This window comes from Corapipo altera, unplaced genomic scaffold, assembly GCF_003945725.1.
Source record: "Corapipo altera isolate COAL_440 unplaced genomic scaffold, ASM394572v1 55, whole genome shotgun sequence".
Classification (NCBI taxonomy): Eukaryota; Metazoa; Chordata; class Aves; order Passeriformes; family Pipridae; genus Corapipo; species Corapipo altera.
Window position 1 is genome coordinate 5,455,419 of NW_020884882.1, and position 26,866 is coordinate 5,482,284.

The window sequence follows — 26,866 nt, forward strand, 5'->3', positions numbered from 1 at the left end:
GGGGCGGCGGCAGCAGGAGGAGCGGTCGCAGCATCCAGCAGCGGGGCGGCCGCGGAGCGCCGCACTCCCTCACTCCTTCACTCCCTTCCCTCCCTCCCCGCAGGCGGGCGGGCGCGGCCGGGCGGGGCGCGGGCGGAGCGCAGCGGGCCGAGGAGGCGGAGCGGGGCCGGCCATGAGCACGCAGGCGCGGGGCCAGGGCGGGCGCAGAGCGGCCGATCCCGACGGCGAGATGCCGGCCACCGAGAAGGACCTGGCGGAGGACGCGCCGTGGAAGCGGATCCAGCAGAACACCTTTACCCGCTGGTGCAACGAGCACCTGCGCTGCGTCAACAAGCGCATCGGGAACCTGCAGCATGACCTGAGCGACGGGCTGCGGCTGATTGCGCTGCTGGAGGTGCTCAGCCAGAAGCGCATGTACCGCAAGTACCACCAGCGGCCCACTTTCCGCCAGATGCAGCTGGAGAACGTCTCGGTGGCCCTCGAGTTCCTGGAGCGGGAGAGCATCAAGCTGGTCTCCATCGGTGAGTGCGTCTCCGGCGGGCGGCTTTTGTTGTTTTCTCATTTTATTGTGGTTTTTTTTCCTGCGCCGGACCTTTGCCTGGGGAGCCGTGACGGGCTCAGGGTGGTGGGGGCTCGGAAGCTGAGGGGTTGCTGCAGCTTCTGTCCTTAAAGAGCTGCGTTTGCCGTGAGGTTGTCCCACAGCCCGGCTGTCGGGGCTGGCAGTGCTGTGTGTGCCGTGGGGCTGCACAGCCCGGCTGCCGGAGCTAGCAATGCGCTCCTGTGCTCCTCGGCGTCTCTCTTGGTCACTACTTCATAGGTGAGGCTTTGCTTTCTGGTCTTTCCTGAAGAAAGCCAGTGCTAGAGCATGTTCTCTCCTTGTGTAGCCAGTTTCCCCAGGCACTGACTCCTCCAGCAGCCCGGCAGGATACGGGACTGGGGCGATGCCTGCCTTAGCCGGGCGTACCTGGGCTCTGGCAGAGTGCTGGAGCCGGACTAATTGCGGAGATAGCTGCTGCCGTAGGTAGTACAGGAGAGTGAGGAGACTTTTCTTGCTCACCGCAGCCCAGTAGATGATGCCAGTGTTCAGATTAGCATTGATGCTTGCCTAAGCACAGTTGCAGCTTTTGAACAGGATTGCACTTTCTCCTCAATCTTTCTGCTGCGGTAGGTTAGGGTAGGAAATGTACAAGGAACCCTGCTGACCCCAGGCAATGGGTGCTCTGAGGTACCGCCACCCTGGCTGGCATGAGATTTGCCCGTCTGTGCCATACTGGTAGATAACTGGTGGCTTGCACAGGAAACGAAAGCTGCTGGCATGCACGTCAGATTTCAGATCCCTCAGGAATGCATGCGGTGACCGTTTTGGGAATAGCTCAGGTGTGGCCACAACGTAGTCTGTAAAGCAGTAGTTTGAATGCCTGAGAGATCTCTGGGAAGGAATGTGACTGTCTTTTCTAGCTCTTTGCCAGATAATTCTAACTACTACCTCCTGATGACTTTGGCCTCGATGAATTGCACAGCTGAGTTTGGGTGAGTGCAGCTCTGCTCAGTTGTCTAAAACTCTTGGCCAAGGTGAAAGCTGTTTCCCTTCAAAGGATTCAGCAACAATAACAAGAAAATAGAAACTTCTGCAGTTTTGGGGAGACCTACCCCCCTCTGGAAACCCGTGGCTAGGTGGAGTAGCTGGGTACTCTACTAATGTGTAAAAGCAGCTTTGGACAAGTAGAAGTGAGTACTGTTTGTGTCCCGAGTGGCTGATTATCCTCCCAGGGCAGAACAGTGAACGTACTTGCAGCTGGGAATGGAGCTGGTGCTAATTATTTACTTAGAGATGAATTCCCTTCTCACACGGTGGGGTTCGAGTTGCAGCTGCTGACTCCTGGGCTGAGCTTTTGCTAACATCAGAGCTCACCTTTCTGTGGCAGCTGCTGGACTGGCTCCTTACAGCCACAACACAAACACCAGGCCAGCGCTCCTCTCTTATTATATTGTTTACTCTAGAAGAATGTTGCTGCTCCAACTGCCTTCCTATTTGTCTGTGGGACTTCCCGACGGCTGCGGGTTTGGGAGATCAAGGTTAGTTCAGCCAGGTCTGGCTTCCAGTGACTTCCTTTCTAGAAACACTGCTGCAGCAGCACAGCTCCCTTACAGGATTAGGCTGCGCTGCAGGGTGGCTGTAATCATTTAAGACACATCTGATTGTTTTGCAGCTTACTTGCATTGTGTTGGCTATTAAAAAAAACCCAGAAACCTAAACAAACCCTGAGAAAACTTGAAACTTTGGCAGAATGGAATGATTGTGACTAGTAACACCTTTACCATGTCCCAGCCTCTGCATGAAGGGATATACAGCCCTATCCATGCTCTGCTACCTGTGCTGGAGCCAGGAGGTAGCACAGGAGCTCTACTGTGCAGTCCGTCCTGGATAAACTGAGCCAGTCCTGAAAAAACATCCTGAATGTCCTTTCCAAAATGATATTCCAAGTGAGCCTTGCAGTGGTCCATTGGGTTGAAGGGCTGAAGCTCTCAGCATCTTTCCTGCAGACACAGCATCTGCTGGGATCACTACCTGTTCCTGCTGTGATTATCCCTGCAGGTTCTGAAGAACTTGGAGCTTTCTTTTTGTTTCTACTGTTTAGTCTCTTTTGTATTGCTGAACAAAACCAGGACCATTGCAGGTCCTGGAGCTAAAGTGAAAAAAAGAAACCAGTAAAGGCTTTAGGTGGAGAACTTTTATGACCATGTTGGTGTTAGGGCCAACTCTGGGCCAAATCAACAGGGAAAACCTGACAGCTGTGCTTGCTGGATTTCTGGCATTAATAATGCCATCAGACCTCTGCTAAGTGGATGCAGTGCCTGTTCCAGTTATTATTTAACTTCCAGGAACATTTTGGAACCCATGTATTATGGCTCAGCTACTGCTGCTATACTACAACCACACTAAACCTTTTCAGTAGCAAGCTTTTGGCGTTCAATGTTTGTCTGTTTAAAATAAGTCTGCTTATACACAGAGAACTCGGTTTAATTTACGGTGTTTGACCACAATCCTTTCTGGATGCACATTAGCAGCCCAACCTCTCCTGCTCTTGTTACCCCTTGTTTAGTGTCTGCTCAGAGTCTTTTGGTAGTTTCAGGAAGCTTTTCTTCTAGGCATGAAGTTCCTTCAGTGCAAGTTTGACTGCACGTGTGATCTACTGTAAAAAAGGCCATGAAAGACATGGGTGCTTTGTGCCATCCAGCAAGGATGGGACTGAACACTGAAAAAGTTGCTCCTGGGGGCAGGTGACTTCATGGAACCTTCTACTCAACATGAGGTGGCTGCTGTGCTGCTGAAGTGCTAACAAATGTTAAGTCTAGCTTTTTTCCTTGTCTGCTAGACTGAGATAATTGCAGATTCCTGGGTGCTGAGTGGCATGTGGCATGACAGGCACTGAGAGTAGGATGCCAGGAATGTGGAGCACAAGGGCTTTGCTCTTGGCTGAAGGGGGTGATCGACTCCACAGATTGCTTAGCAGAGAAGGGAGAGGGGTGAAGCTTATTTGGCACTGAGCGTGTCCCTAGAAATCCTGATAACTGGCAGTAGGAGTCAACTGATTTAGCTTAGAAACAGAGGAGTTGGGTGTCTGAAGCCTAGCAAGAGGTTTTGAGCTGTGACCTCTGCCAAGTTACCCACAAGCTTGCAGCCAGCACGTCCTAGGTGTGTACTCTGATGCTGCTCAGTGCCTGTTGACAGTGTTCTCTTGGCTGCTGCTTGCCCAGCAGCCTCATGTCACTGGCAGAGGTGGGATGGGTGCCAAGCTGGTTTGTTCGATAAAACTGCAGTCTTGAGCTGCCAGAATCAGACTCATCAAACTGAAAAACGTGGTTTCTCTGCTAGATTGCACATTCACCAGGTAAGTGAGCTGATCTGGCTTGCCTTGCAACAGCAGGATGTCAAGTGGTGATGCAAGTAAGTGGATGGGCAGTGGCAGGTCTGCTGCCTTGGCTCTAGGATCTGGTACTGGCCTTGGCTACAGCTGTGTGGTTTGTTTTCAGGTTTGTCTTTGTGGTAGTCCTGAGAGCCATGGCAGTACCTGCAGGGAGTTGAGCTATGCCGGGAAGGCGATGGATGAGGAGACGATGGGGTTATAATCATGGTCTGTTGGTACTGTACTTGCCTCATGGATACTTTGGTGGTCTTGGCATGTCTCAGCTGCAGGAGTATTTCTGGAAGGGCTGACTCTGACCAAGCCTAACCTGTGTGCGGGGTGGGGTTTTGGTTAATGACCAAGTACTCGATGCACTCAGTGTGGTCTGTAGTGCAGACCTCCAGCATGCACTAGAAGTGAAAGTATCTTGACCTGTGAGTCTGAGTACCTTATGGAAATCTTGTTTTAGGAAAATGATTGAAAACCAACTTTCTTTCCTAGATTGTTGATACACTAAAGGATGATAAACCAAACTTTACATTTCTAGAGGAAAACTAGTGTCTCCTAAAACTTGGTGAATGTGTTGTCCTGTAACACCTAGAGCTAGGTCCTTGAAAACTGGAAGAAAAAAAAGGTGTTTTCAACCTGTGTATATTTAGGGACCCTTCTGTCTCACTCCATGTTCTATTAACACATCATAAGGAGGCAGTCAAAATACACTTGCATTTTGTCTGCCACTTATCTGTGACTTCCCTGGAGGCTGTTTTCTGGAAAATATCCAGTGTATCTTGGAAGCAGATTTGTGCTTCTTGGAAATGTGACACTTAATCCTTCCCCTTGAAAATAATTTTTGACGAGAGTCAAAAATTTTGACAAGACTGGCAGTGGACATCACTGCTGGAGACTGGAGGGGGCTTCAGTGGGTGCTTGGTCTCCTCAGGACCTTCTGTTTCAGTTAGACTGCTGGTCTAATGAAAAAGTGCCTTTGCCTGAAGTATTAGTTCCAAGTTACAGGAAACTTTAAGGTAGCTTACACTGGCTGTTCTTGCATTCTTTTACATGAGGGGAAACTTGTAAAGTGATCAAACTTCGGTAAAATTACTTGGGACCAGTTAGACTAATGTGCTAAACAGCTTTTTATTTAAGGCACTGAAAGCTATGCCAGCTATTCAAGAAGGACTGAAGTCTTAACTGCTCCACTTTCTAATGCCACGTCCTGTATTGACTTACATGGGGATGTTTAAATCTAAATGGGTTACGATAACTCTTTTCTAGCCTGCAACTGGAATCTAAGAAGGTGGTTAGCCCTGTGTGTGGCCGTGCTGCTATGTTGCCAGCATTGTTCTGTGTCTGCTTCAAGCAATGGGAAGTAAAACAATGGTCTCTGAATCCCCCAGGCTGCAGAGGAATTCTGTTTTCTCTCTGCCCCTCAGAAACAGACTTTGATGTGCAGCTAGTTTGGGCTCTGAACAAGGGTTTGCTGAGTTTAGACCACTAATGCATGCAAGCTCACCAGAGTGAGAGTGTGTTGCAGGTAATGCTGGTGTGAACAAACCTCTGCTGTACTGTGACACCAGGTCCCAGCTGCCAGCATCAGTTGGATCTGTGTTCCTTTACTGCCTGGCATGATAGTCAGCTCATGAATGTGGCACCTGACCTGTAAGTCGTTGCAGTAAAAGAGATGCAGAGCTCAGTGACCTGGGGTTTGGCTCTATTAGGGCTTGGTACAGTGTGCCTGAGGAGCCTGTCACAGTAGCTCTTGCTTACAGAGCATTAAGCCTGACTCTGGCTGTTGGTGAGATAGCCAGGCTTTCTGTAGAGAAACCTGTAGGTGCCTGTGGGTGGAAGTATGTGAGGATTGGTAGCTGCAGTCTGCTTGGATGTGGCAAGAAAAACAGAATCAGATATCAGACCAAGTGTGTCTCTTATGGAGGAAGGAAATGCTTTGTAGCTGAATGTTAACTGTTAGAGGAAGAATCCAAAAAAAATATATGAAGAAAAGGCTAGGGGAAGACACTGCCCACCCTTGTAAGGAGATCTGAGCAGTCTGCTACAGCCTTCAAGGTATGGCGCTGCTTTGTTTTGTTGCAGGTTGAATTAATCTTAATAGTGGTAGTGTTTGGGGAAATAAGCGTAGTAGTTTTCATGAAAATACTGTATCTGCGAAACTTGTGCTATCTGCTTCTGTATCTGTTCTTGACTGCTGTAGGGGTGTGTGTGTGGTAGAGGTGGATACTCACCCACCCTCTTGAAACCACCCACCGGGTGGGGTGAGTGAAGCTACCCTTGCTTTTCCTAGGAACTTGACCTCAGGTTCAGAGTTGTCAGCTGAGATTTGAGGTTCTGTGCAATGGGCTAAGTGACCTCTGCCTGTTGATTTGGATTAATGCAATGAAGCTCTAATGAGGTTTTTCCCCCAGGCCTTGCTTCTGGGGACTTGGTCCTGATTTTTTTCCCCACAAGGCAAAAGTTTTTGTAGCTTGCAATCTGCCTGTTTGTGTTCCTCCTGAGGAGGAACCAGTGCTCTGTAATCTAATAGGGAGGACTTTCTTCAAGGTCATCATTAGGAGATAAATCCTAGTCCTGTACTCAAAAGCTTTGCAGTAAGTGTATGTTGTGTCTTAACCAGATGGTTTTCTGGACTGTGATGTGGTCGCTAACCTGGCTGTTAGATTGGCTTTCTGTCCCTCCTGCAACTAACTTTGAGTTTTGAAGGTGTCTACATAGTGTCTGGTACATCATAGCGAGAATTGTATCTGCTGTGGTGAGCTTCGGCTTCAGCTGATGGATTGCAATTCCTTGTGTAAGCACCATTCTGCTGTAAGCAGTTAAGTCTAACATCTGTAGTGAGATGTATGCAATGTCTAGTTCCTACTGTGGTGGTACATGGCAACGGTAATACGACCACTGCAAGAATAAACCGGATTTTTCGTGTTAGTGAGAACAAGCTAGGCCACTTCAAACAGCAGCTGAACAAAGCTTTGCTCAAGTTCCTGGGGAAGCAAGGGTTGCCTGACACATCCTCCCTTGTGCTGAGTAATCCAGCAGACACTGCCCTGGGCTGCCTGAGGGTGGGCAGAGGGTGGAGTGGCTGAATCCTGTCTCCCCTGGTGTGATGGGTTGGGGTTGCTTGGACCACCTGCTGATACTGCCCTTGGAAGAAACCGTGTCTCTTTAAACTGTATGAAAAGAGTGGCCACATACAGCTACACTGTCTGGTTGCTAGTGAGATGCTTCCCCTGAGTCAGAGAGGTGATGGTCCTCCTTCCTTACAACCCGTAGAAGTAGACAACTAATCTAATGGGAAGGAATCAGTAAATACAGAAGGCAGTCTCTAACTTTATAAAGCATAAATTCAGCAGTTACCTTCAGAGTTAATTTCTCTGGGTCACTGAAATATAGCAAGTTTTACTGATCAGGCTGGTATGTTGGTAGTGGCAGAATTTTGCAAGAAAGGCCCCAGCCTGGATGACCAAAGGGACAAGCTGTTTTCATCTAACAGCAGCAGCAGGTTGGATGAACTCTTCTGCCAATGTTACCCAGTAACAGCACAAAAATCACTGTGGGCTGCAATGACATCATGGGCTGTGGCTCCTTCTCCGTTGCTTCAGGCCATGCCATAAATCATGACGCATTTATTTGTCAGTGCATTGAGTTACTCCAGCATGAGCTGGCCAGGCTGCGTGGCAGCACAGCTCCCAAACCATGGGTCCTCTGGGGGCGAGGTGGGCACAAGCTGCCATGCTGACACCCAGGCTGCCTGCTGAGAAGGACAAATTGGGCAAGGGCTGTCTCAGCAGCACGTCCCAGTGTCGCCCACGCTCATTGCTGCGGGTGGTGCTGGCATGGTGTGGGTGCTGTGCTGAGCAGCCAGGGAGAGGCTGTTAGCTGCCCTCTGCTCTCCCCATGCTGCTGGGGTGGCTCTTGCTGCCTCCTGCTTGCCTGGGTGGGGTGCAGGCACTTGTGACATTGACCACATCCCTCTGCACAGCCGCTCTGCTGCAGAGCAGCAGCTGAAAGCAGTGGAGCCACCCTTCCTGCTAGCCCATGGGCAATGTGCTTCCATCCGCTTTTTGTGCCGAAATCTGGGATTTCAGCTCTCTGTACTGAAACCTGTGCAATGAGCTCTGGGCTGAGCTGTTAAAAGCTGCTCTGAAATGCCAACTCCTGCGCTTTGCATGGGTGCTGTGAGCACATCTGGACCTGGGGGCTGCCCAAGCCTGACCTGGGAGTAGAATGCTGGTGGCTGCTCTCCTCCATGGCTTGCAGCCCACGGCAATTTTGGGCTATCCTGTATGCTTGTGGCTGCCTACTGCTTTTGATTAGTCTGTGGTTGCTCTTGGGAGGAGACAATGTATGTGTCTGTATTTCTGAGCCTATATGAAAGGGCACTCTCGTGGTTGGTGGGCCCAAAATCAGCTGTAGGTGGCAACTGGTGAGCTGTGTTGTATACACAGCTTTGAAAGTCTGCTCTGGAGCCCTGCAGCAGAAGGCAGGGCATACAGAGCTGTGCTGAGCAAACACTCATGATATGTGCATCTGAAGGTTATTCAAACACAGAAGAGGAAATACTATTCCCCTTGGCTAGATACTAACATGCTCTATCTATGCTTCCTTTAATTGGTGTAATTAACTGTTTTGCATTCCCTTTTCTCACAACAGCCTTGCAGTAGTAGGTGCAGCAGTTTTAGTGGACTTCCCATAGGCAAATACTGGCAAGCCAGGTCTTGGTTTAGGTCTTGGTGCTAAAACACTGACAGATACATCTTGGAGGTGAACTTTACCTTTTTGCAGATCCTCCCCTTGTTATAAAGTGAGTGATAGGAGCAGATTGCCCTGGTCTTGGACTGCAGAAGTGAAGAGCCTGAGCTGACGGGTGTGTGCAGGATTCTGCAATTGTCTTTGCATTTTTCTTACTGGGAACTGGCAGTATAACAAATACACCTTGTATCTGTCATAGTGTGAGACACAAATCTTGGATTAATCTGTCTGCTTTTGATCCTTGCTACAGAACAGGAAACGCTGGCTTGCTAAACAAAATTGGTGTCTAACTGTCGTTTTGATGGTGCAAGATATCAAGTGTTACCTCACCATCACAGCTAGACGGTGAATTTCTGCAGGGTTTCCTTTTCTCTGCAAGACTGTAAGTAATTCTGCTTGTCAGTCTTCCAAATAATCTGAAGCCCTGACACCTGTGAGCCTGCTCCAGCACCTGGGTACTCCTGCACAGCTACTGTTTGCTGGTGTCACTCCAGTTGCGGTGGCTCTCTGAGCAGTTGTTGCTTGCTCAAACATGGCTTGTTATCAAATTCCCTTGTGGGAGAAGAATTGGTGTCTGAGCAAACTTAACATACAGACTGTGGGAAGACTGGGGATGCTAATCATGTTGTTTCAGCTTTGTTCCGGCTGTTGATTAACAGTGTGGCTGCATGCAAATATCCGATAGCTCATGTAACCGCTGGAGCAAGATCAATGATCTAATTAAAAGTCAAATAGAAACAGCTTTAGTAGTCTCTGGGGATTATTTCTTTTGGTAACTCTTTTAGGCATGTGGTAAAAATGCTATGAAGAAGTAGAAACACTAGACTGGTGACTGCCAGGAAAATTTGTGGTAGTACTTGAGAGGGCAGTGACTTCCAGTGCCACAGCCCAGGCTCAGCAGTGCTGGACATTGCGGCTGTCATAAGTCAGGACATGTAGACTTTTAAAGTGGGACCATGGGATTCCCTATAGTCATGCCATCTTAATGCTCTCAATGCTTTGTGATCATGTAGCCCTGTGCTATCCTTGTGCTGGCTGAAGTGAGTTTATTGCTCTTAACAGAGGATGCAGCATATAGGCTGGACAACTGAGCAGCCACATCAAACATGGGTGGCCAAAGGGAGGAGGGTGACTTGTGACCACTCAGTGCAGCTGCTGTTGGAGAAGACCCTGACTGGCAAAGCTTGGCCGAATGTTGATAAACCAGCTCCTATAATAATAGTACTTCCCTGGCCTCACCTGAGTGCTGAGCAAGAGCAAGGATTGTCAGCTCCATCAAGTCACCAAAGACCAAGTGAGATGACCACTTGAGAGGCCACGAAGTCAGGCTGCCCAGGAGTGCCTGCAGATCCCCATGGCCCTGAGCTGCAGTGTACCCTGGGGCTCCCCAGAGCCATGCAGAAGCAGGCGCAGCTCCCAGGTAGCCAGTTATATTTTGTGCATCCAAAAAAGTTAGAAGAGCCTGAGATGGTCTTCCAGTGGTTCAGGCTCTCCCCAAAACCATGAGTGAAGAATCCCTGATTGCATTCAGCTCACAGCCACTGTACAGTGGGGCGGCTCAGCACTGCCCTTGGTGCTGTCACACCGGATGATCCGTGGCTGCTCAGTCAGCATTGCTGAGCATGCTAATGACTTGCAGACATCTGCAGTTATAGGGATAGGAGCATGTGGAACTCCAGGACAAGGGTATTGCAATGCCCTTGTCCCAGAGAATTAACCACATTGCCATCAGGATCCTCACCTGAGTATATCCCTGTGTCCTGATTTCTGGAAGGAAGAAGTTTGGAGCTGCTCTGTGAGGGTCATCTCATGGAGGTGGTTTGCTCTGCTGTGAAAGCAGTATGAGCAGCAGACTTCAGTGAGGAGCTGCTAGTTCAGGCCCTGGAAACAGTGGAAATGTCTGGCGTGTCCTGGGTGAAAAGCTCTGCTGAACAACATTGGACTCAACTAGGGAAGCCCCCTGAAGTTAGTGGCATAAAACCCTGCTTCAACAAATCCACTTGAAATTTTGCTGTGGTTTTGTAGCCTAGCTCGCAGTTCAGTGTTTAAGAGTGAAGAAATACTTCTTCTGATATAGATAAATAAGAAAACTATGTCCCTTTGACAAGTTTTAATTGCGAAGAGAAAAAATGAACTGCTTCATGCTAAGTGCTGCAGCTATTGGTCGAAAGCACTGCCTAAGGTAGAGGAAGCTCAAATATTTTAATTAACCAGCTTTATTACTTAAACATGGGCTCTAACAAGCTGCACAATATTTCTTACTCTACCTGTAAGAAAAGTAACTCAGGCTCCTGAAGCAGTACCTGGACAGCAAGAATATTCAAGCTCAAATGTAGAAGCTGAAAGAAGCAGCCCAGTATTCATCTAGGAGCAAGATAAACACCTATGGGCCTCTTGTTCTGTCTGGGTATAGGTAATAGCATGCTACTAAACATTTTTTCAATGCAGCATTGCTAACAAATGAGGTGACCTAATGCTGTACCAAACCTGGTAGGCAACTGGAAGAGGTATGGGAGATGAGGCGGAGCAGTGTAGCTTGCGATGTTACTGCAATTATTCCAACTCTAGAAAAATTGCCCCTAGAGCGAGTGCTTTATTTTTGTGTGCTGTGTTAAAAATGTGAAATACAATAGGCTTGCAAATGTGAACAATGTGAGACTGCAGATTAAAAATGAGATCTTGCAGCTGGTGAGGATTTGGGTAATTGCCTGCACCCTGCTTGGTCAGCATATGTGTGGTGGAGTGCTGTCCCTGAAGACTAGGGAGAGCTGCAAGCTTGTGAAGTTTGGAAAGACTCATGTGAAGCCTTTAGTTGGAAGATTTGAAGTCCAGCCTCTGGACAGGAAAGGGGGTATCCCTCTGAGTGCTGGCTAGTTTGGAAATGCTGTTAGCATCCAGAGCCTGTTACGGCTGAGCAGCTCCCAACAAAGTTGGATTAGGCTGATGGTGTCAAATGAGTGGAGCTGCTTCTGCCTCTTGCTAAGAGCAACCTGTGGGGGAATAGAGGGGGAGGATGGCCACTGAACAGAGCCCTTGCATGGCACAGGACCTACGGGGCAGGAGGGTAGCTCTGGGGGCTGGGGCCAGCCAGCCCATGGCAGCTGAGGTGAGACGAGGGGGTCCGCTGGACTACTCAGGGCGATGCAAAACCCCCACATTGGAAGCAAAGCTTTTCTGTGCAGTGACTGAGTGGGAGGAGGGGGTACATGGTCTCGTGAACTCACATTGCACAGCTGGGGCTAATGTGTGCTCAAGCTGTACCATTAATCCCATATGGTCCTCTTTAAGGTGCTTAGAGACCACCCGTGCAGACTGTGCCTCTGCAGATTCACCACCACTCTCCCGCTCATGAAAGCTCCTCTCAAAAGAGGTCTGTCTGATAGTGGCTGCCACCGTTGGATGAATTACCTGGGCCTCAAGCCAAGCGTCTATTCCTTATGTTAACGGCTTGTAGCTGAAACTGTATAAACACAGGGCTGTCGTGTGTGGGATGTTAAACACACAGGGCTGAAATCGCCACCGTGCAGGGGCCAGCCTTGTGTGATCTGCAGATGGAAGTGTGTTTACTGCTGGTTTGCATAAGTATACAAAAAGGTGTTCAAACAACTTCACTGTTTCCCCAGAAAGAGGGGAAAGCTTCCTCCTTCAAGAAGCGGCTGCACAACACTGAATATTTTTTTATTTAAGAATTTACATTCTAGGAAGAAAATTACCTTCTTCCTTCTTGCACAGGGATGGTCATGGTTTCCTGTGGAGGGAAGAATAGGTGTCTGTGTGTGAAAGCTCGTGAAGGGTTAAATCTATCTGGCTTACCCACAGAAACATTAAGACATCTTCATAGCGGTCTGAGAAAAGCAACAGTGCTTTCCTGGCCCATGCATGCGTTTGTAGTGACTGTGTCCTGAGCATCCTCACTTGATGTGTGGCTGCAGAAAGCAGCCTGGATGTGCAGATGTGTCACCCCCTCCTGATGGACCGTCCCATGGCAATGCTGTGGCAGTGGCTGCAGCTCTGAGGCAGGATGATGGCTGGTGTTAGTGAGTGCAGGCTTCTGGTGCTGTGTGTTTGTGTTAGGAGGGTGTGCTATGTCTGAATGTCAAAATGAACTGGTGAAATGGTTCAGATGTTGGAGGGGTGTCTCCAAAGCGGCTGTTCCTATCTGCAGTGGGGGTATGGCAGTTTGTTGTGGTTTAAACCCAGCCAGCAGCTCTGCCCTGTGCCACCACTCACGCCCCTCCGGTAGGATGGGGGAGAGAATTGAAAGAGTAGAAGTGAGAAAACTCATGGGTTGAGATGAAGACAGTTTAATAAGCAAAGCAAAACAAGGCATTCATTCACCACTTCCCATGGGTAGGCAGATGTTCAGCCATTCCCAGGAAAGCCAGGCTCCATCACACGTAGTGGTTACTGGGGAAGACAGGCAACATCATTCCAAACATCCGACCCTTCCTTCTTCTGGCTTTGTGCTGAGCGTGACTCCATATGGTATGGGATATCTCTGGTGTCAGTGGGGGTCTGCTCTCCCCTCCCAACTTCTTATGCACCCCCAGCCAACTTAACTGTTGGGGTGAGAGGTAGAAAATGCCTTGACTCTGTGTAGGTGCTGCTCAGCAGTAACGAAAACATCCCTGTGTTATCAGCACGGTTTTCAGCACAAATCCAAAACACATCCCCATACCAGCTACTGTGAAGAAAATTAACTCTAGCCCAGCCAAACCCAGCACAGGGAAGTGGTTGGACTGAGATAGCTGACCTGCTGATATATTCTGGAATAACTGTCATTAAGCTTCAGAGCACCTGTAACGTTGTACCTGGGTTTATATGCTTCAGAACAAGCCTGCATAGAGCAGTGCTGTTAGGTGCTCAGAATCAGAGACTATCAAAACTGAGACAAACCACAAATCTTTTGCATAGCTAAAGTAATTGACAGGGTGCTTTCTGATGTGTTACCAACCCCAGACCACAAAGTGTGCTCCAGTCCTGTGCTTTGGTGCTGCAGTGTGGAGATGGGTTGAGCTGTGCAGGGCTGCATGAATGGGGATTTCCTTTGAACAGCCCTGTGCACAGTGAATCACAGTCTCTACCGCAATTCTGGTTTCAAATGGAAAAACTGAATCTTAGTGTCTGTTGCGGCCAAGGATTTCCCCAAACAGTAATCACTTCTGATAATTTCTAATGTGTTGGTTTTGGCTTCAGAAAGTCCATCCATTGCAGCTTTTGTGCCCGGTGTCTGTTGCACATAAGATGTTAGACAGCCCTATCTGAATGGGCTCATTTATCTGAGCAAGATTTTACATGCTGTTTCATATAACTATCTTGACCTACTCCCAGTGTGAGTAAACACACTGTTAGCAACACAGGGGTCACTGCTGTCTGGAAACCTCTGGATTATTCATTGCTTCTTTGGTCTCACAGAGGCGTCTTTTTTTTTTTTGTCCCCCCCAGCTGTATCTCTTGCAACTTTTTCATCTCCAGTGCATTCTGGTGGCTGAGGGTGGACCTTCCCTTTGTCCTCTGCACCGAAGCTTGGTAACCTTCCTTCAGTAATGTGAGATAAGGCAAAGTGCTAATGGCTTGTCACCTAATGCTTCTGCCAGCCCCTGGGAGGCCTTTGCAAGAACTAGACCTTGGTGAGACCTGAAGTAACTTGTGAGATTTAGGATTACCTTAATCCTGCTGAGATGGTTACAGCACTCTCACACTTCAGAGACAATTCGTTGCTTCGTTGTGTCACTTGTCGAATTCTGACTCTACAGTTGTTTTTATCAGTTCAGCCTTGCTGATCAAGAGTTGGCTTTCTAGTTATGTAAGCACGATGTGTTATGAGGAGGTACTTTTTTGTTTGCATGCCTGAATGAAATAATAACCTTGAGTTGATCAGACTCCTAGACAAGTATTTCATGTGAGGCTTAGACAATTCTGCATTTGACTAAAATTTTAATGTCTTATTTAAAGTGAAACTAATTTCCTGTGAATTGACCAGTGGTGTTGCCGACTAAAGTGTAGCTGCCCACTGATGGGAAGGTGAAGCCTTCCTGTGTCATGGCAGCAAATGTACTGACCCATGGGGAGCACAGACCTTGTGGAGGATCATTCCCCTTTCACTCCTGTCTCATGCCTAGAGAAGGGATGTGTAGTTTGTGTCGAATCACTTGGTTTCAAAAGCTGAGCCAAGTGTTTCTCAACAGAGTGTGTCAAAGGCAGGAGGATCCCTTTTCTTCCCCATCCCTCCATCATTTAACAGAAATCCACTCTCTGGCATGTTTGAGCCCCACTGCAGGGACTTTCCTTCCTGACCCATTCCTGGATGATTAATTGGCACTTGAGTGCCTTGTGTTACCCTGTCCTCACTGCTTTCTGGAATTTCCCTTCTCCAGGCTGTGACCCTGGGGCGGTGTTGGTTGTGTGTCTGTGTGAGTGCTATCCTATCCTGCAGCCTTTCTTACAACCCCATCCCACTGTGCCAGGTGCTGTCTGGGGCCTTTCCCAATCCACTTGTTGTCCAAGAGGTTGATGCAGTGGGTCTTGGCATGATGCCAGCCATGCTGTCCTGGAGGATGGGGGTCTTCTGCATCACCCTGAGCCCCTGGGGAGCAGGAATGTCCCTTGTGGGCTCAGGCTCTCTTGGCACAGCAAAGCATGAAGGGTCTGCTGTCCTGCCACACAACTGCCACTCATTCGTCACTGGAAATGCGGATCTTTGCCATCGAGGGGATTGAACATCAACTGCTGGTTCAGTGCCGGTGCAGGGCGCTTCCACCGCCCGCCCCTGGCATAGGCAAGTGGGAGCCGCGGTGTCTCAGCCGCTCCTGGGGCCGGCAGCAGCACCGAGGGGCGTTGGGATGAGCTCAGCAGTGGGGAATGCGCTTTGCTGGGTGCAGGGACTGTGCTCGCGGGGCCCATTGTCGGTGGTTTTGGCAATGATGCCATGGCCGGCGTCGTGCCGAGGCAGGCCCGGAGCGCGCTGTGCTGCCAGCCGTGTGCTGGGCAGGAGCTGCAGGTGAGGTGTGGGGGTTCCTGGCGATGTGTCCTGCCCCACGGCCGCCGGCACTTGGCCATGCTGGTTCACGAGCTGAGCCGGGTTTTGGGGTCAGTGTGGCGGTGGTGTGCTGGCAGGCTGCCCCGCCAAGCTGGCGAGGGGCTGGTTGGCTGTGGACAAAGCAGCACTCATGGCAACTTGCTGCTGTACAAAGGCTGAACATTCAGGCTCCCTCTTCCCCCGCCCCCCACCTTCCCCCAAATAAGAATCTCAAATAATTAGCACAGCATTCCTGTGTGCCAGCTTGACTGGGTATCTCTGCTGCGGTCCTGCATCTGTGAGTGGGGACCTGCTTGGCAGGGAGCAGCTGAGTCTGAAATAACCAGTGTGAATGGCAGTTTTTATTCTTCTCTGTTGCATCCCTGCTCACTGCTAATCCCATCCCAGCAGCACGCAGGCAGTGCGGAGCCCTCCTGGTGCTCACAGGGGAGATGCTCCCTAGGACCACTCATGGCAAAGGTTGGACATGCACTAACACCTGCCTGCAACTCTTCCTGAACATGAGAGTAACGCATTTACCTTCTCGTATTGTAACTTGGTATATGTCTCTTATGGCAGCAGAAACCTTAGGTGTGTTCAGATTGAAAGTATTAAGGAATTTGATCATCAGCCACCCGCAGTTTGACTTTTTTCCCCACCCACCCTAACAGTTCCTAACTTTGAAATTCTTGACTTCTCTTTCCCACCCCCTTGGGTGATTTGAGTTTCTCTTGGAGAAGCTGGATTGGTTTCTGTTGCTGTTACATTGCTGGCTTAAACTTGTTTTGTGTTATGCCTTTCTCTTCTGGATGTGAGACATGAGTGGTCTCTGGGTACCTATTACGAAGTTGGGCAGAGCTATTTTAATCTGTGTTTTGCTTCTGTGAGCTCCACTGTTTGATTATTTTTATTCTTTACTATATTAAAAGTCTGTATGATTTTTTTTTCTTGTGAAACCTACACTGAAAGGACTGGATTTGAACTTATTTTTTCAGTTTTCAGTTCCACCTCATGAGATCCTTTCCAGAGGCCCAACATGCACCAGTAGACAGTACAGGGTGATAGATGCAACAGTGGCCTGAAGTTCTCTGACATAAGTAGTTTCAAATCCGGTTAAAGTAAAAACTATTTTAGTAGTTTAAAACCTCTGAATTGTAATGTTTAATGTTTCGAATCCTTAAATGTGTCTCTCAAAGACATCTTTTTTTTTTTTTTTTTTTTTTTTAAATAACCAGACACCCTGGTAAGCATAGAGGAAAATGGTTTCCATCTCCTTGTAAAAAAATAAAAACCCAAATTTTTTTTCCATCCTTCTGTCTGTGCCCAGATCATCACTCTGTTACTATTCTTACAGCCCTCCAGTGAAAAGTCATTCCTCCTCTGGAAAACCTACCTTGTAAAAAGCTTAGTGGGTCTCTAAGTGTACATGGTGTATCACTTAGGCTTCCTGAAGATACACTTCCTCAGGTGACAGAGTCCCTGAAGCTGAGTGCTGGCTGCGCCTCCACACAGGGCAGGAGTAGAGCTGGGAGCAGATGAGCTGAAAGCCCACAGGTATTCAGGTAATCACAGGTAAGCTGGATGCTGAGGACCAGCTCTCCTAGGGGTCATAGCACCAGCTGCACACGCTGCTGAGAAGCAGAGGTGCAATGAGGCTGGAGCATGTGGCTGTTAGAGGCTGGCAGGTTACAGCCAGGAACCCACAGAACCAGCCCAAGTTCCACCAGCCTGGTGCCAGCTCTGGGCAGGAGGCACAGCTGTGCTTCTGGGGGGTGAGGGCTGCACGTGGCTGGGCAACAAGCGATGGGCTGAGCCCTGGGGAGCTGAGAGGTGGACCTGGGCTTAAGGGTCACTGGAGGAAATGGTTGCAGTACGTTCTCAAAGCACAGAGGAACCCCTGTAATTGATTTAAAGACATATTATCCCTACAGAGGATGTCACTAATGTCTTTAGCAGGCACAGTAAGCCTGTGAACACATACTGTATGCTTCAGCAAAGAATTTCTTTAGGCAACTTGCTCAGCTCCCTCTCATCTGTGTACTTCTGTTTGGCATGCAGGAGCCAGGTTTCTGAAGAACTCCGTTCAATGTGGAGTTTTCTTTGTTCTGGAAGATTAAGCCCTAATGAGTCCTTAATTTTTCATTCCCCCAACTGCTATAGTTGTTTAACTATATGTATAACTATATGTAAGGTGAGAATAATTAAAGGTAGGGAAATGCTCAAGACTTAGACACCAAGGGTTAAAATTCTTACAGTCTCTACATAAATGATCCATAATTGAGATGAACTTTGTGTGCTATACAAAGTTCCTTCCATGTCTGAAAATAAGGATAAGGGCTGCTGGTAATACTGCTCCTTTGTTTTGTTTTAAGGACCATGCATCTTGGATTCTCCCCGTAGAACAAAAATTAAAGTAGGGAAGACATAAAAATTGAAGAGGGTGACCTCTTTTTAGAGAAGCTGGATGAAAAGATCAGTACTGGTTGTGGTTTAACCTCCACATGTGAAAATCAACAGGAAAGCTTCTGAGATGACTTTGCTGAGACAGTGAACAGGCTGTGTTGACTGCAGCCTCAGCCAAACACTATTTAAATAAAATAAAATTCACTACTCAAAAGTTACTCTTTCAGTCCTTCATTTGTTTTGCAAGACTTCCACAGTCTGTATGACTAGCTCGACTTAGTAAGGAAGCTGTCTGCTTCAGTAGCTTATCTTGTTTCCACTAATTGTCCAACAGAGAATGACTTGCAGCTCTGCTGTGGGGCAGAGTTTAAGGAACACTGCTGTAGTTTGGGTAGTGCTTAATCTGAACGCAGAGCAGACTTGCACATGAACAAAAAATACCAGTCACAAACTTGTTTGTAACACTGGTTTTGGTTTGGATTATTTATTTTTTTTTTAATTGTAGAATTATAGACCTAATGAAAGTCATATAATTCAAGAGCCGTGTGCTCCAGGTAGAGTTTAGGGATCTCTACTGGAGCAAACAAATGTGCAAATCTCAAACCAATGCCAGGTTTCAGTTCTGGCACTTGCTCCTGGGGCAGCTGCAAGCACTAATGTGGAGGACCCAGCACTGGCAGTTTTCCACTTGGTAGGTTGGGTTGGGAAGTTTTTTGTGGCCCAAGCCACAAAAATGACACACATTTGTCTCAAAGTGGTCACGTTGCTGGCTCAGACTAGTCATGCTGCTGGCTGAAGCCATGGCACTTTAACATCTTTCTTTGTGCTTTGAGAAGTGTGATTTTAAGAGTCCAAGTGTAACATATCGTATTAATATTTAGTATAGAGCAACAATTATAAATCAGTTTGAGCAGTTGAAACTTGGTTCCTTTTCAAGACTTGAGACTGGTGGTATGTACTGCTGGCCTATGGAATTGCCATAATCCATTTTTTGGGCTGGTTGCCACTTAATTAATAGGATAATAAAAGGGTAAGAATTACAATCTAGACTTAGAGGTGTGATGGGGGAAGAAAATGAGCTCTGGTTGAGTCTGTTTTCCTCTTCACCCTACCAGGCAGCCACTTAAATCCTAATAGCTGACTAGGAAGCAGGATACTTCTACATAAAACTTAATGTTGTAGGCTATATATAGGCTTTTTTTTTTTTTTTTTTTGTGGATAGTTTTTTTAAGAAGAATGAGTGCTCTCTTGTTCAATGCTGGTGTTGATTCTGCAGAACAGCTTAAATTTGGCTGGCAGGTTTTCCCCAGCAGTCAGCATGTCAAGATGTATCCCGATAGCAGGACCTCGGCAGTGGGCTGACAGCAGCCCTTCCCTGCAGAGGCTCCTGCCTGCCTGCAGCTGAACGGGGGCTGTGTCTGGTGTGATGCCTGCTGCTATTTTGTTGACCTTGGATTGCCATCGGGTACTTTTAGAGGAGGAAAGCAAGTTGCAGTTGGAGAGTTGAAGCTAAAATGCACGTTGAACAGTGTAAGTGGGAATAAAGGTTTGTGTTAAATCCAAACTTGAGCGTTTCTGCTTTTTCTGCTTCTTGCTGGTTCAGGACAGCATGTCTAGCCATGAGGACTTGCAGAATTCTGAAAGTGTTCACCTTACAGCATTCAAAATATCAGAGTCCACAGCAGAGGGTCAGGAGGACTTGCATGTAACACCACCAAATTTCTTAGTTCTAATGGAAAAAAAACCCAACAAACCAAAAGAAAAAAAACCAAAACAAAACCAAAAAACAACAACAGCACAAAAAAACCCTCTCCAAACCCTTCACCCACTGGCTCTTCTAGATGGCACCTCTAAAGTTGTCTGTTTCCGGTTGAGCCAAAGTCCTCCCAGTTGCTGATCTGAGGCAGGCAAGACATCCTGTGGCATGGGTTCCTGCTTCGTGCCTGGGCTTCCAGAAAAAAGGTGTTTTTAGAAAGCAGAAGTCCAGTGGCTGTCATCATGTATGAGTCAGCTGTGCAGGGACTTTGATCTCCAAAGCACACATCTCCTACCGGGAACAGGGGAACAGTGTGCTCTGGCACGCCTGTAAGTGCATCTTGCAGATGTTAACATAAGCACTGTGACGTGAATAAAGCAAATTATGCAGATGACCACGCTTTCTCCAAAAAAGGTTATATTGAATCTGTCTACAATGATGCTGTAAAGAGTAGGTTCAGCCCCATTAAATTATCTTGGCGGATGAGGTGTGACAGCTCAGTTCCTCCGAGCCCCGGGAAGGTGGGAGCTGCGTGGAGAGGGCTCCTTTAATCTGCAGAAACTCAGAGTAAACACTCTCTCCGTTTCAGCAGAAAGCAGGCGATTTGTTCCCATCCACCTAACTCAATGAAGCTGAAAGCCAAATGCAGCTGGGAGTGGTAGAGGTGAATTGTCAAGGGGCCAGGCTGCTGCCCTGTGGTTCTGAAACACTGACCACAAGTGTACATCCCTATGTTGTAAATTTAGTATGAACTTCAGAGGAGCAATTGAGAAACATGGCTTTGAAGGCTCTGTAAAGTATTGATTGTACGAGAAATAGGTATGCTTAAAAGTAATTTTCCTAGTAGGAAAGCAGTGGTGCAAGTCTGCTTTTTATGTAATCCATTTTCCAATCTGGAATGGCCAGAAAGTGTCTTGAATAAACCATGAAATAGGGGGGAATTCAGTGGAAAGCCAGCTGAGCTGGGGTACACAGCAATGCCTGCAGTAATGATTGTTGGTCTTAAGTGTCATTGGAAACATTTTTTTCCACCTTGGCGGTATTGCACTAGCAATGTGCACTCAGAGCTGGTGAGGGATGCCTGCAAATTTGGTGTTACTAAAAGTGTTCTCAGGGCCAGCTCTGTGCTCCCTGTGCAGGACCTGTGAACTGATGCGTGTCTTCCTGGATGTCACTTACATCTTAAAGCCCAAGAGACCTCGAGGAGAATGCACTGAATATTTTTAGTCAGTTAATGAAAAAGGCAGCACTAATGTGGAAGCTTTTCTAGGGAGGCTGAATGCTCAGGTGGAGTTAAGATTTACAGCAGTGCTTGGAAGCCAAGTCTGCTTTGAGCTGAACTTTAGTCTTCTCTTGAGTGTGGAAGGTCCTTTTATATTGTGATAGAGATTGTGCTCCAGCGTTGAGCTGCTGGTGAGGTCCCCCATAGCTGGGAGCGGGGTGCCTGCGGTAAGGGCATGTGGGCAGCTCTGCTGGGTGCTGATAAGGTCTCCTGTCCTGCCCATGAGTTCTTCTCCCTCCCTTCTCCCCACCCCAAATGAAAGCAGACAAGCCCTCTTGAAAGCAGGCTTGGAAAAAATTACGTCATGAGATCCCTATGCCTGTCAGGAAGCCGGGAGGCTGTAGAGCTTGCTAACTTGCTAACAAAGTGCAGTCGTGGCGATGGCATCAGCCCCAGAGAGGAAGAGCCGTCCCATTCCTGCGGTGACCTTTTCCTGTCATCAGGGCAACAGCTCTGTGCCCGGCCTCTCTGGAAGAGGCTGATGAGATGTGATATTCTTGCTGTCAAATGTGAAGCTGTTTTCTGTACAGGCTGCTTTTTCCTAGGTCAAGGACCACAGCCCAGCTGTGCCTATGGGTGGTGGAGGAAGCTCTGAGCATGCAGCTGGTTGCTGCAGTAACCACAGTGCATCCACATATAGACATTATTTATGTGCTATAAATATAGAATCATAGAATCAGCCGGTTAGAAAAGACCTTTGAGATCATCAGGTCCAACCCTTGATCCACTACCACTGCAATTAGTAGACCATGGCACTAAGTGACCACAGCACTCATCTTAAAAACCTCCAGGGATGGAGAATCCACCACTTATCTGGGCAGCCCATTCCAATGCCTGATTACCCTCTCTGTAAAAAATTTCTTCCTAATATCTAACCTAAACCTCCCCTGGCAGAGCTTAAGACCATGCCCCCTTTGTCTTACTGATAGTTGCCGGGGAGAAGAGACCAACCCTCACCTGGCTACAATGTCCTTTCAGGTAGTTGAAAGGAGCCATTCTTTATCTTGAGTTGTATGTGTGTGTCAATATAAATCTGAAACCAAAGCTTGGCCAGTGTTATGCTCCAGCAACACAGTGTGCCAGGGGGTGGGATGGAGGGGCTGCAGGCACAGGGAGCAAGTGGACAGTGGGGCCTTGCTCCAGCAGTCTGGTGTAAGGGAACATCTTCCCGCCACTGAGCAGTTTGCAGCTCAGCTGGAAAGGGGATGGAAATGGGTGACAGCAAGGACTCTTTAGTTGTCACTAGGAGACACACTGCTTACATGATGTAGACTTTTACCTTGGAACCTGTAATTAAAACTCAGTAGGGCTTAATCACCTCGTAGCTATCTATTGTGCATCTCGGACTGGATGTACAATTAGCAGTGAGCAGGCAAGTGGCAGACACTTATCATAATCCTGTAAGATTATTGGATTTCTTTAACATCAGTTTTGACTACAACTAAAATTGGAATAGAAACCAGACAGTAACTATCCAGTAAGTCCAATCACCATGCAAGGTCTGAAGTTACAGTATTATCTGTTCAGGACATACCGCTCTGTTGTGAAACCATGTAAATATTAACTGCTTTGCCTGAGCATTGGGTTAAAGGGAACATGCTGGTGCTTAATGTTCTTGGTCACTATTCTGTATAATCACTTGTTTTGAAAGTCAGTAGATCTTTTTGTATTGATAAGTTGGTACTGGGTTGCTGCTGTGATCTCTGTACCTGAAGAGGAGCAGGTAAGACATGCCCAGTGGGTGTTGGGCACTGGGAGGATTCTACCTGTTAGCACTCTGGATTTGAACTGGAGGATGCAATCTCACTGCTGAACACTTTTACTTTTCTAGCTAGGACTCTTGAAATAGCCCTGTACAATTATTCTGGTGGCACGAGAGGGGGTTTATACAGCTGTAGTTGTCTTTACTCTAACATCTGCTCCAGGAGCTGGAGAACAGACAAAAGTTTCCAGGTAACTTGTAACTTCTGTTGACTAATAAGGGATTTCTATAACAATTTTCACTGAAATGGAGGAAAAAACAGAAAAATGCTGTGCTATAACATGCTACTGTGAATGAAAGGAACTGTCAGGCTGAGGGAATCCCGAAACATTACCGAAGAATTCTGGTTCTGGTGAAAACGTGGAAAAACTGGAGCTATTACAAGTGTAATGCAACCTGAGTAGCAACTACAAACTCAAAGGGAGGGAGGGTATCCAGTCTGTGACTCATTAAAGCCAAAGTAATTAGCACAACTATTTGCAAAACTGTAGTGGTCACTTCACAAGGCCGAACTGATGCAGAAAAGTATCCTGCCCCTGCAGACAGGTGCTTACTGATCTTGATACCCAGCAGCCTTAGACTTAGCTCCATGGTGTGTCTTACAGCAGAGCTGCAGCATGTGGTGATAAATTTTTGCTAGGCTCGAGTGTGACATGGAAAAGCCAGAGCTGGCCTTTCTTTTCTGTAACTCTGAATTTGTAGCATAAATGGATGACTTCTTGTGCAGGCAGGAAAGCGATGGTGCAAAGGATCCTCTGTGGACCTCCACTGCCTGCTTTGCTGGTTGTACAGAGGTCTTGATATATCTGGACTTTGTTCTAATTCCAAGCTCTGTCTTTGCTTGTCTTCATTATATAGCACTTCTTTTTCTACCATTTTTAATGCAAATTGTTGATATGTGTGGGGAGACATGTTTCTGTATATAAATGCTGTTTCCTAAATGGTGCTTTCAGGTATGCCCTGGGCTATTTCACCCTGTTGGGGTGCTGTTCTTGTGAACTCCATCACATGCTGTTTGGCCTTTTTCATAAGATACAAATACTATTGGAAAATACGGTACTTACCATCCAAATCCAAAATACTGGAGACTTTAAACTGCCGGTTCTCCTAAGCTAGGATTGTAAAGCTGAAGGGCAAGTCATACCACCCTTGGAGAGCGCTGGTCTCTCAAGATAGCTGGAGAGCACTGAGTACTTTGACTCTTTTCTTTCCTTCCCCTCCCATCTAATGCAGTGTGGGAAGAATGGTGTCTCTGCCTGAACAAGTGCCTGCAGTGGCCTGGGTCAGTTCTCTTGTCCTCGATTATTTGGGCATGGGTGCAGGTACACTGTTTTAAAAACACACCTCTTTCCTTTAGGATGGCAAATAATCAGTTGTATGTCTTTTGTCTTTCAGATAGTAAAGCCATAGTTGATGGAAACTTGAAGTTGATCCTTGGCCTGATATGGACCCTTATCCTGCACTATTCCATTTCTATGCCAGTGTGGGAGGATGAAGGTGATGATGATGCAAAGAAGCAGACTCCTAAGCAGAGGCTGCTGGGCTGGATCCAGAACAAAATTCCTTACTTGCCAATCACAAACTTCAATCAGAACTGGCAGGATGGCAAAGCACTGGGTGCTCTTGTTGACAGCTGTGCTCCAGGTAAGTCCTTTGCTCTGCTGGTCAATGTTTTCCTTGCTTGTTGTCCTTGTGGCTGCTCTTCTTATGGGTGGAGGTTTTCACTGCTGATCAGGAGACAGGAATAAGGCTTTTAAGAAAACCCAAGTCCAAAGAGGCCAACTGTGGGAAGCAGCAAGTTGTAAACTACTTGGCCAAGAGAAATTCTGGCCTGCAGCAGAGTGTGTGATTGCATTATGGGAGGCACCACGTCTGAGCTTTGTATTGGGTGCAGGGGACAAAGGCACAAGTGCTGGCTCCTAAATGGAAGAAAGGCTTGTTCCCACGGCAAGTGCCAGCAACCTTTCAACTTCAGGGTGCAGTGGGAGGCTTCATGTGTTCTCCTGAAATAGGATTGCAGAGGGAGCATTGAGCAGCCAGAAGCTGCACACTACCTGAAACTTGTGTTTAGCAAGCTGAGGCTAAACCGCTTACGGCAAATAATGGGATGAAGTGTGAAATAGGCAGTTTCCTCACCTTCTCGTAGAACAACCTTGCTAGTGGGATTGCTGGTGCTCATCTAATGCAGTCTGGGATGCTGTGGCAAGTGGCTGAAATTTTCTCTACCAAATTTGCTGCAGGAGAGCCAGTGAAACATAAAAGATGCTTAGATGTATTTGTACTGAATTTAGAGTGGTATCTTGCACAGGTTGCCCAGAGAGGTGGTAGATGCCCCATCCTTGGAAATGTTCAAAGTCTGGTTGGACAGGCTGCTGTTGAAGCATTGCTGCTCATTGCATGAGGGCTGGTCTAGATGACCTTTAAAGGTTCCTTCCAGCCTAAACCATTCTATGACTGTGCTGATTGTTGTCTCAGAGGTGTTTCAGTGAACAGCATATGCTTGTCTTGTTTTGGTTACTTCTGCAAAGCTCTGAATGTCTTTCTACATAACAGTGTAATACAAGTGACTGTGGAGTTCGTACTTGGTTTCTTCAGCTAGAGAAGCTCCTTTGCAGATAACATCTAACAAATGAAATGTGCTTGCAGGCTTGTGCCCTGACTGGGAAACCTGGGACCCGAAGAAACCCGTTGACAATGCTCGGGAAGCCATGCAGCAGGCAGATGACTGGCTGGGTGTGCCACAGGTAAGGCCACCAAGACATGGGCTGCCTGTAAGGGCACATGGATGGCTTTGTCCTTGTGACTGGCTTGAGTTTAAATTGAGGAAAGCAGGTAGGGCTGCTTGGACATTTAAAAAAGTTACAGTTAACTCTTGAAATTGCCTGACAAAGGGCAAACTGTAATGAAACACACTATTACATTTCAGAGCTCTGGCTGTAAGATTTTGTGTAGGTGTCTCTGCTAAGGACAGCTGCTGTTGCAACATGTGGTGTAGGGGGAAAGTGCCCGTGTGGTGGTGCCTGTTCTGTTAGTCTATGGAGTGAATTTGTTTTGAATTCCACAGAAGAAAAACTTACTGGTTTAGGAAATCACCTGCAAAGAAGATGTTCAAACAGAAAACAATGTATTTACAAACTGGATTATTTTCATGCTGATAAAGTTGGACAGAACTGCTGAAGTCTCTGAAGCTGTGAGAGCAGCTTGTGTTGTGGAAGCAAGAGAAGAGACTAGTCACAAGTTTTACTTTGGAGCACTGCAGTTCAGAGCTGTAGCATACAGGATTATGAATTATTAATTTTTTCAGTATCAATTATCCCCATGTCCCTTTTCAAGGGGAACATAACTACCATTGTCTTGCCTTGATACCATCAAACTGGTTGCAGTCTCATGAGAACCCCTAATAATCAAGGCACAAAAAGCCCCCAGGCCACACTGGGACCATAACGAGCTTCTTGATTTTCTTTCCATGAGATAATAAAGGATGTTGTGTGTATCAAAGGAAAGTAAATGTAAGAAATCACATTAGCATGTGGGAGTTTTGAAATCTCAGACTGTGTCATAGCTCTGTTTCTGTGTTGACATGCAGTAACCAAGCACTGGTACAATATACTTAATTGCACTGTCTTTCAGGTTATTACCCCTGAAGAAATTATCCACCCTGATGTAGATGAGCACTCTGTGATGACTTACCTGTCCCAGTTCCCCAAAGCCAAGCTGAAACCAGGAGCTCCTTTAAAACCCAAACTGAATCCAAAGAAAGCAAGGGCTTATGGCAGAGGTAAGGACTTGGTGAGCTGAAGCTGTATGGAGCATGTAACTCTTCAGAAAGCTGGGTGGGGTTTTCTGCTTATGTTGAACTCCAGACCTACTGTAACTGACTTCAAAGTTTCACTTGTATACTCTTGGTGTGGTGCCTGGTTTCAGAAATATATGGATATAGTCCAAAAGACACTCCTAGTTCTAACATGTAAATTCC

The 26,866-nt window shown here is 47.3% G+C and overlaps 1 protein-coding gene across 3 annotated transcripts in view; it reads left to right on the plus strand.

Annotated features, from left to right (window-relative positions):
• Positions 1 to 31: 31 nt before the first annotated feature.
• FLNB (filamin B) overlaps positions 32 to 26,866 on the plus strand; it is a 71,830-nt gene continuing 44,995 nt past the window's right edge. For 2 of the 3 annotated variants that reach the window (XM_027640559.1, XM_027640561.1), the window contains exons 1-4: positions 32 to 521; positions 24,286 to 24,534; positions 25,537 to 25,634; positions 26,521 to 26,668. In XM_027640559.1, the coding sequence (XP_027496360.1) occupies positions 173 to 521; positions 24,286 to 24,534; positions 25,537 to 25,634; positions 26,521 to 26,668 (844 nt within the window). In that variant the 5' untranslated portion in view covers positions 32 to 172. The remainder of the gene's footprint in view (positions 522 to 24,285; positions 24,535 to 25,536; positions 25,635 to 26,520; positions 26,669 to 26,866) is intronic. The other variant, XM_027640560.1, reaches the window with a different exon arrangement.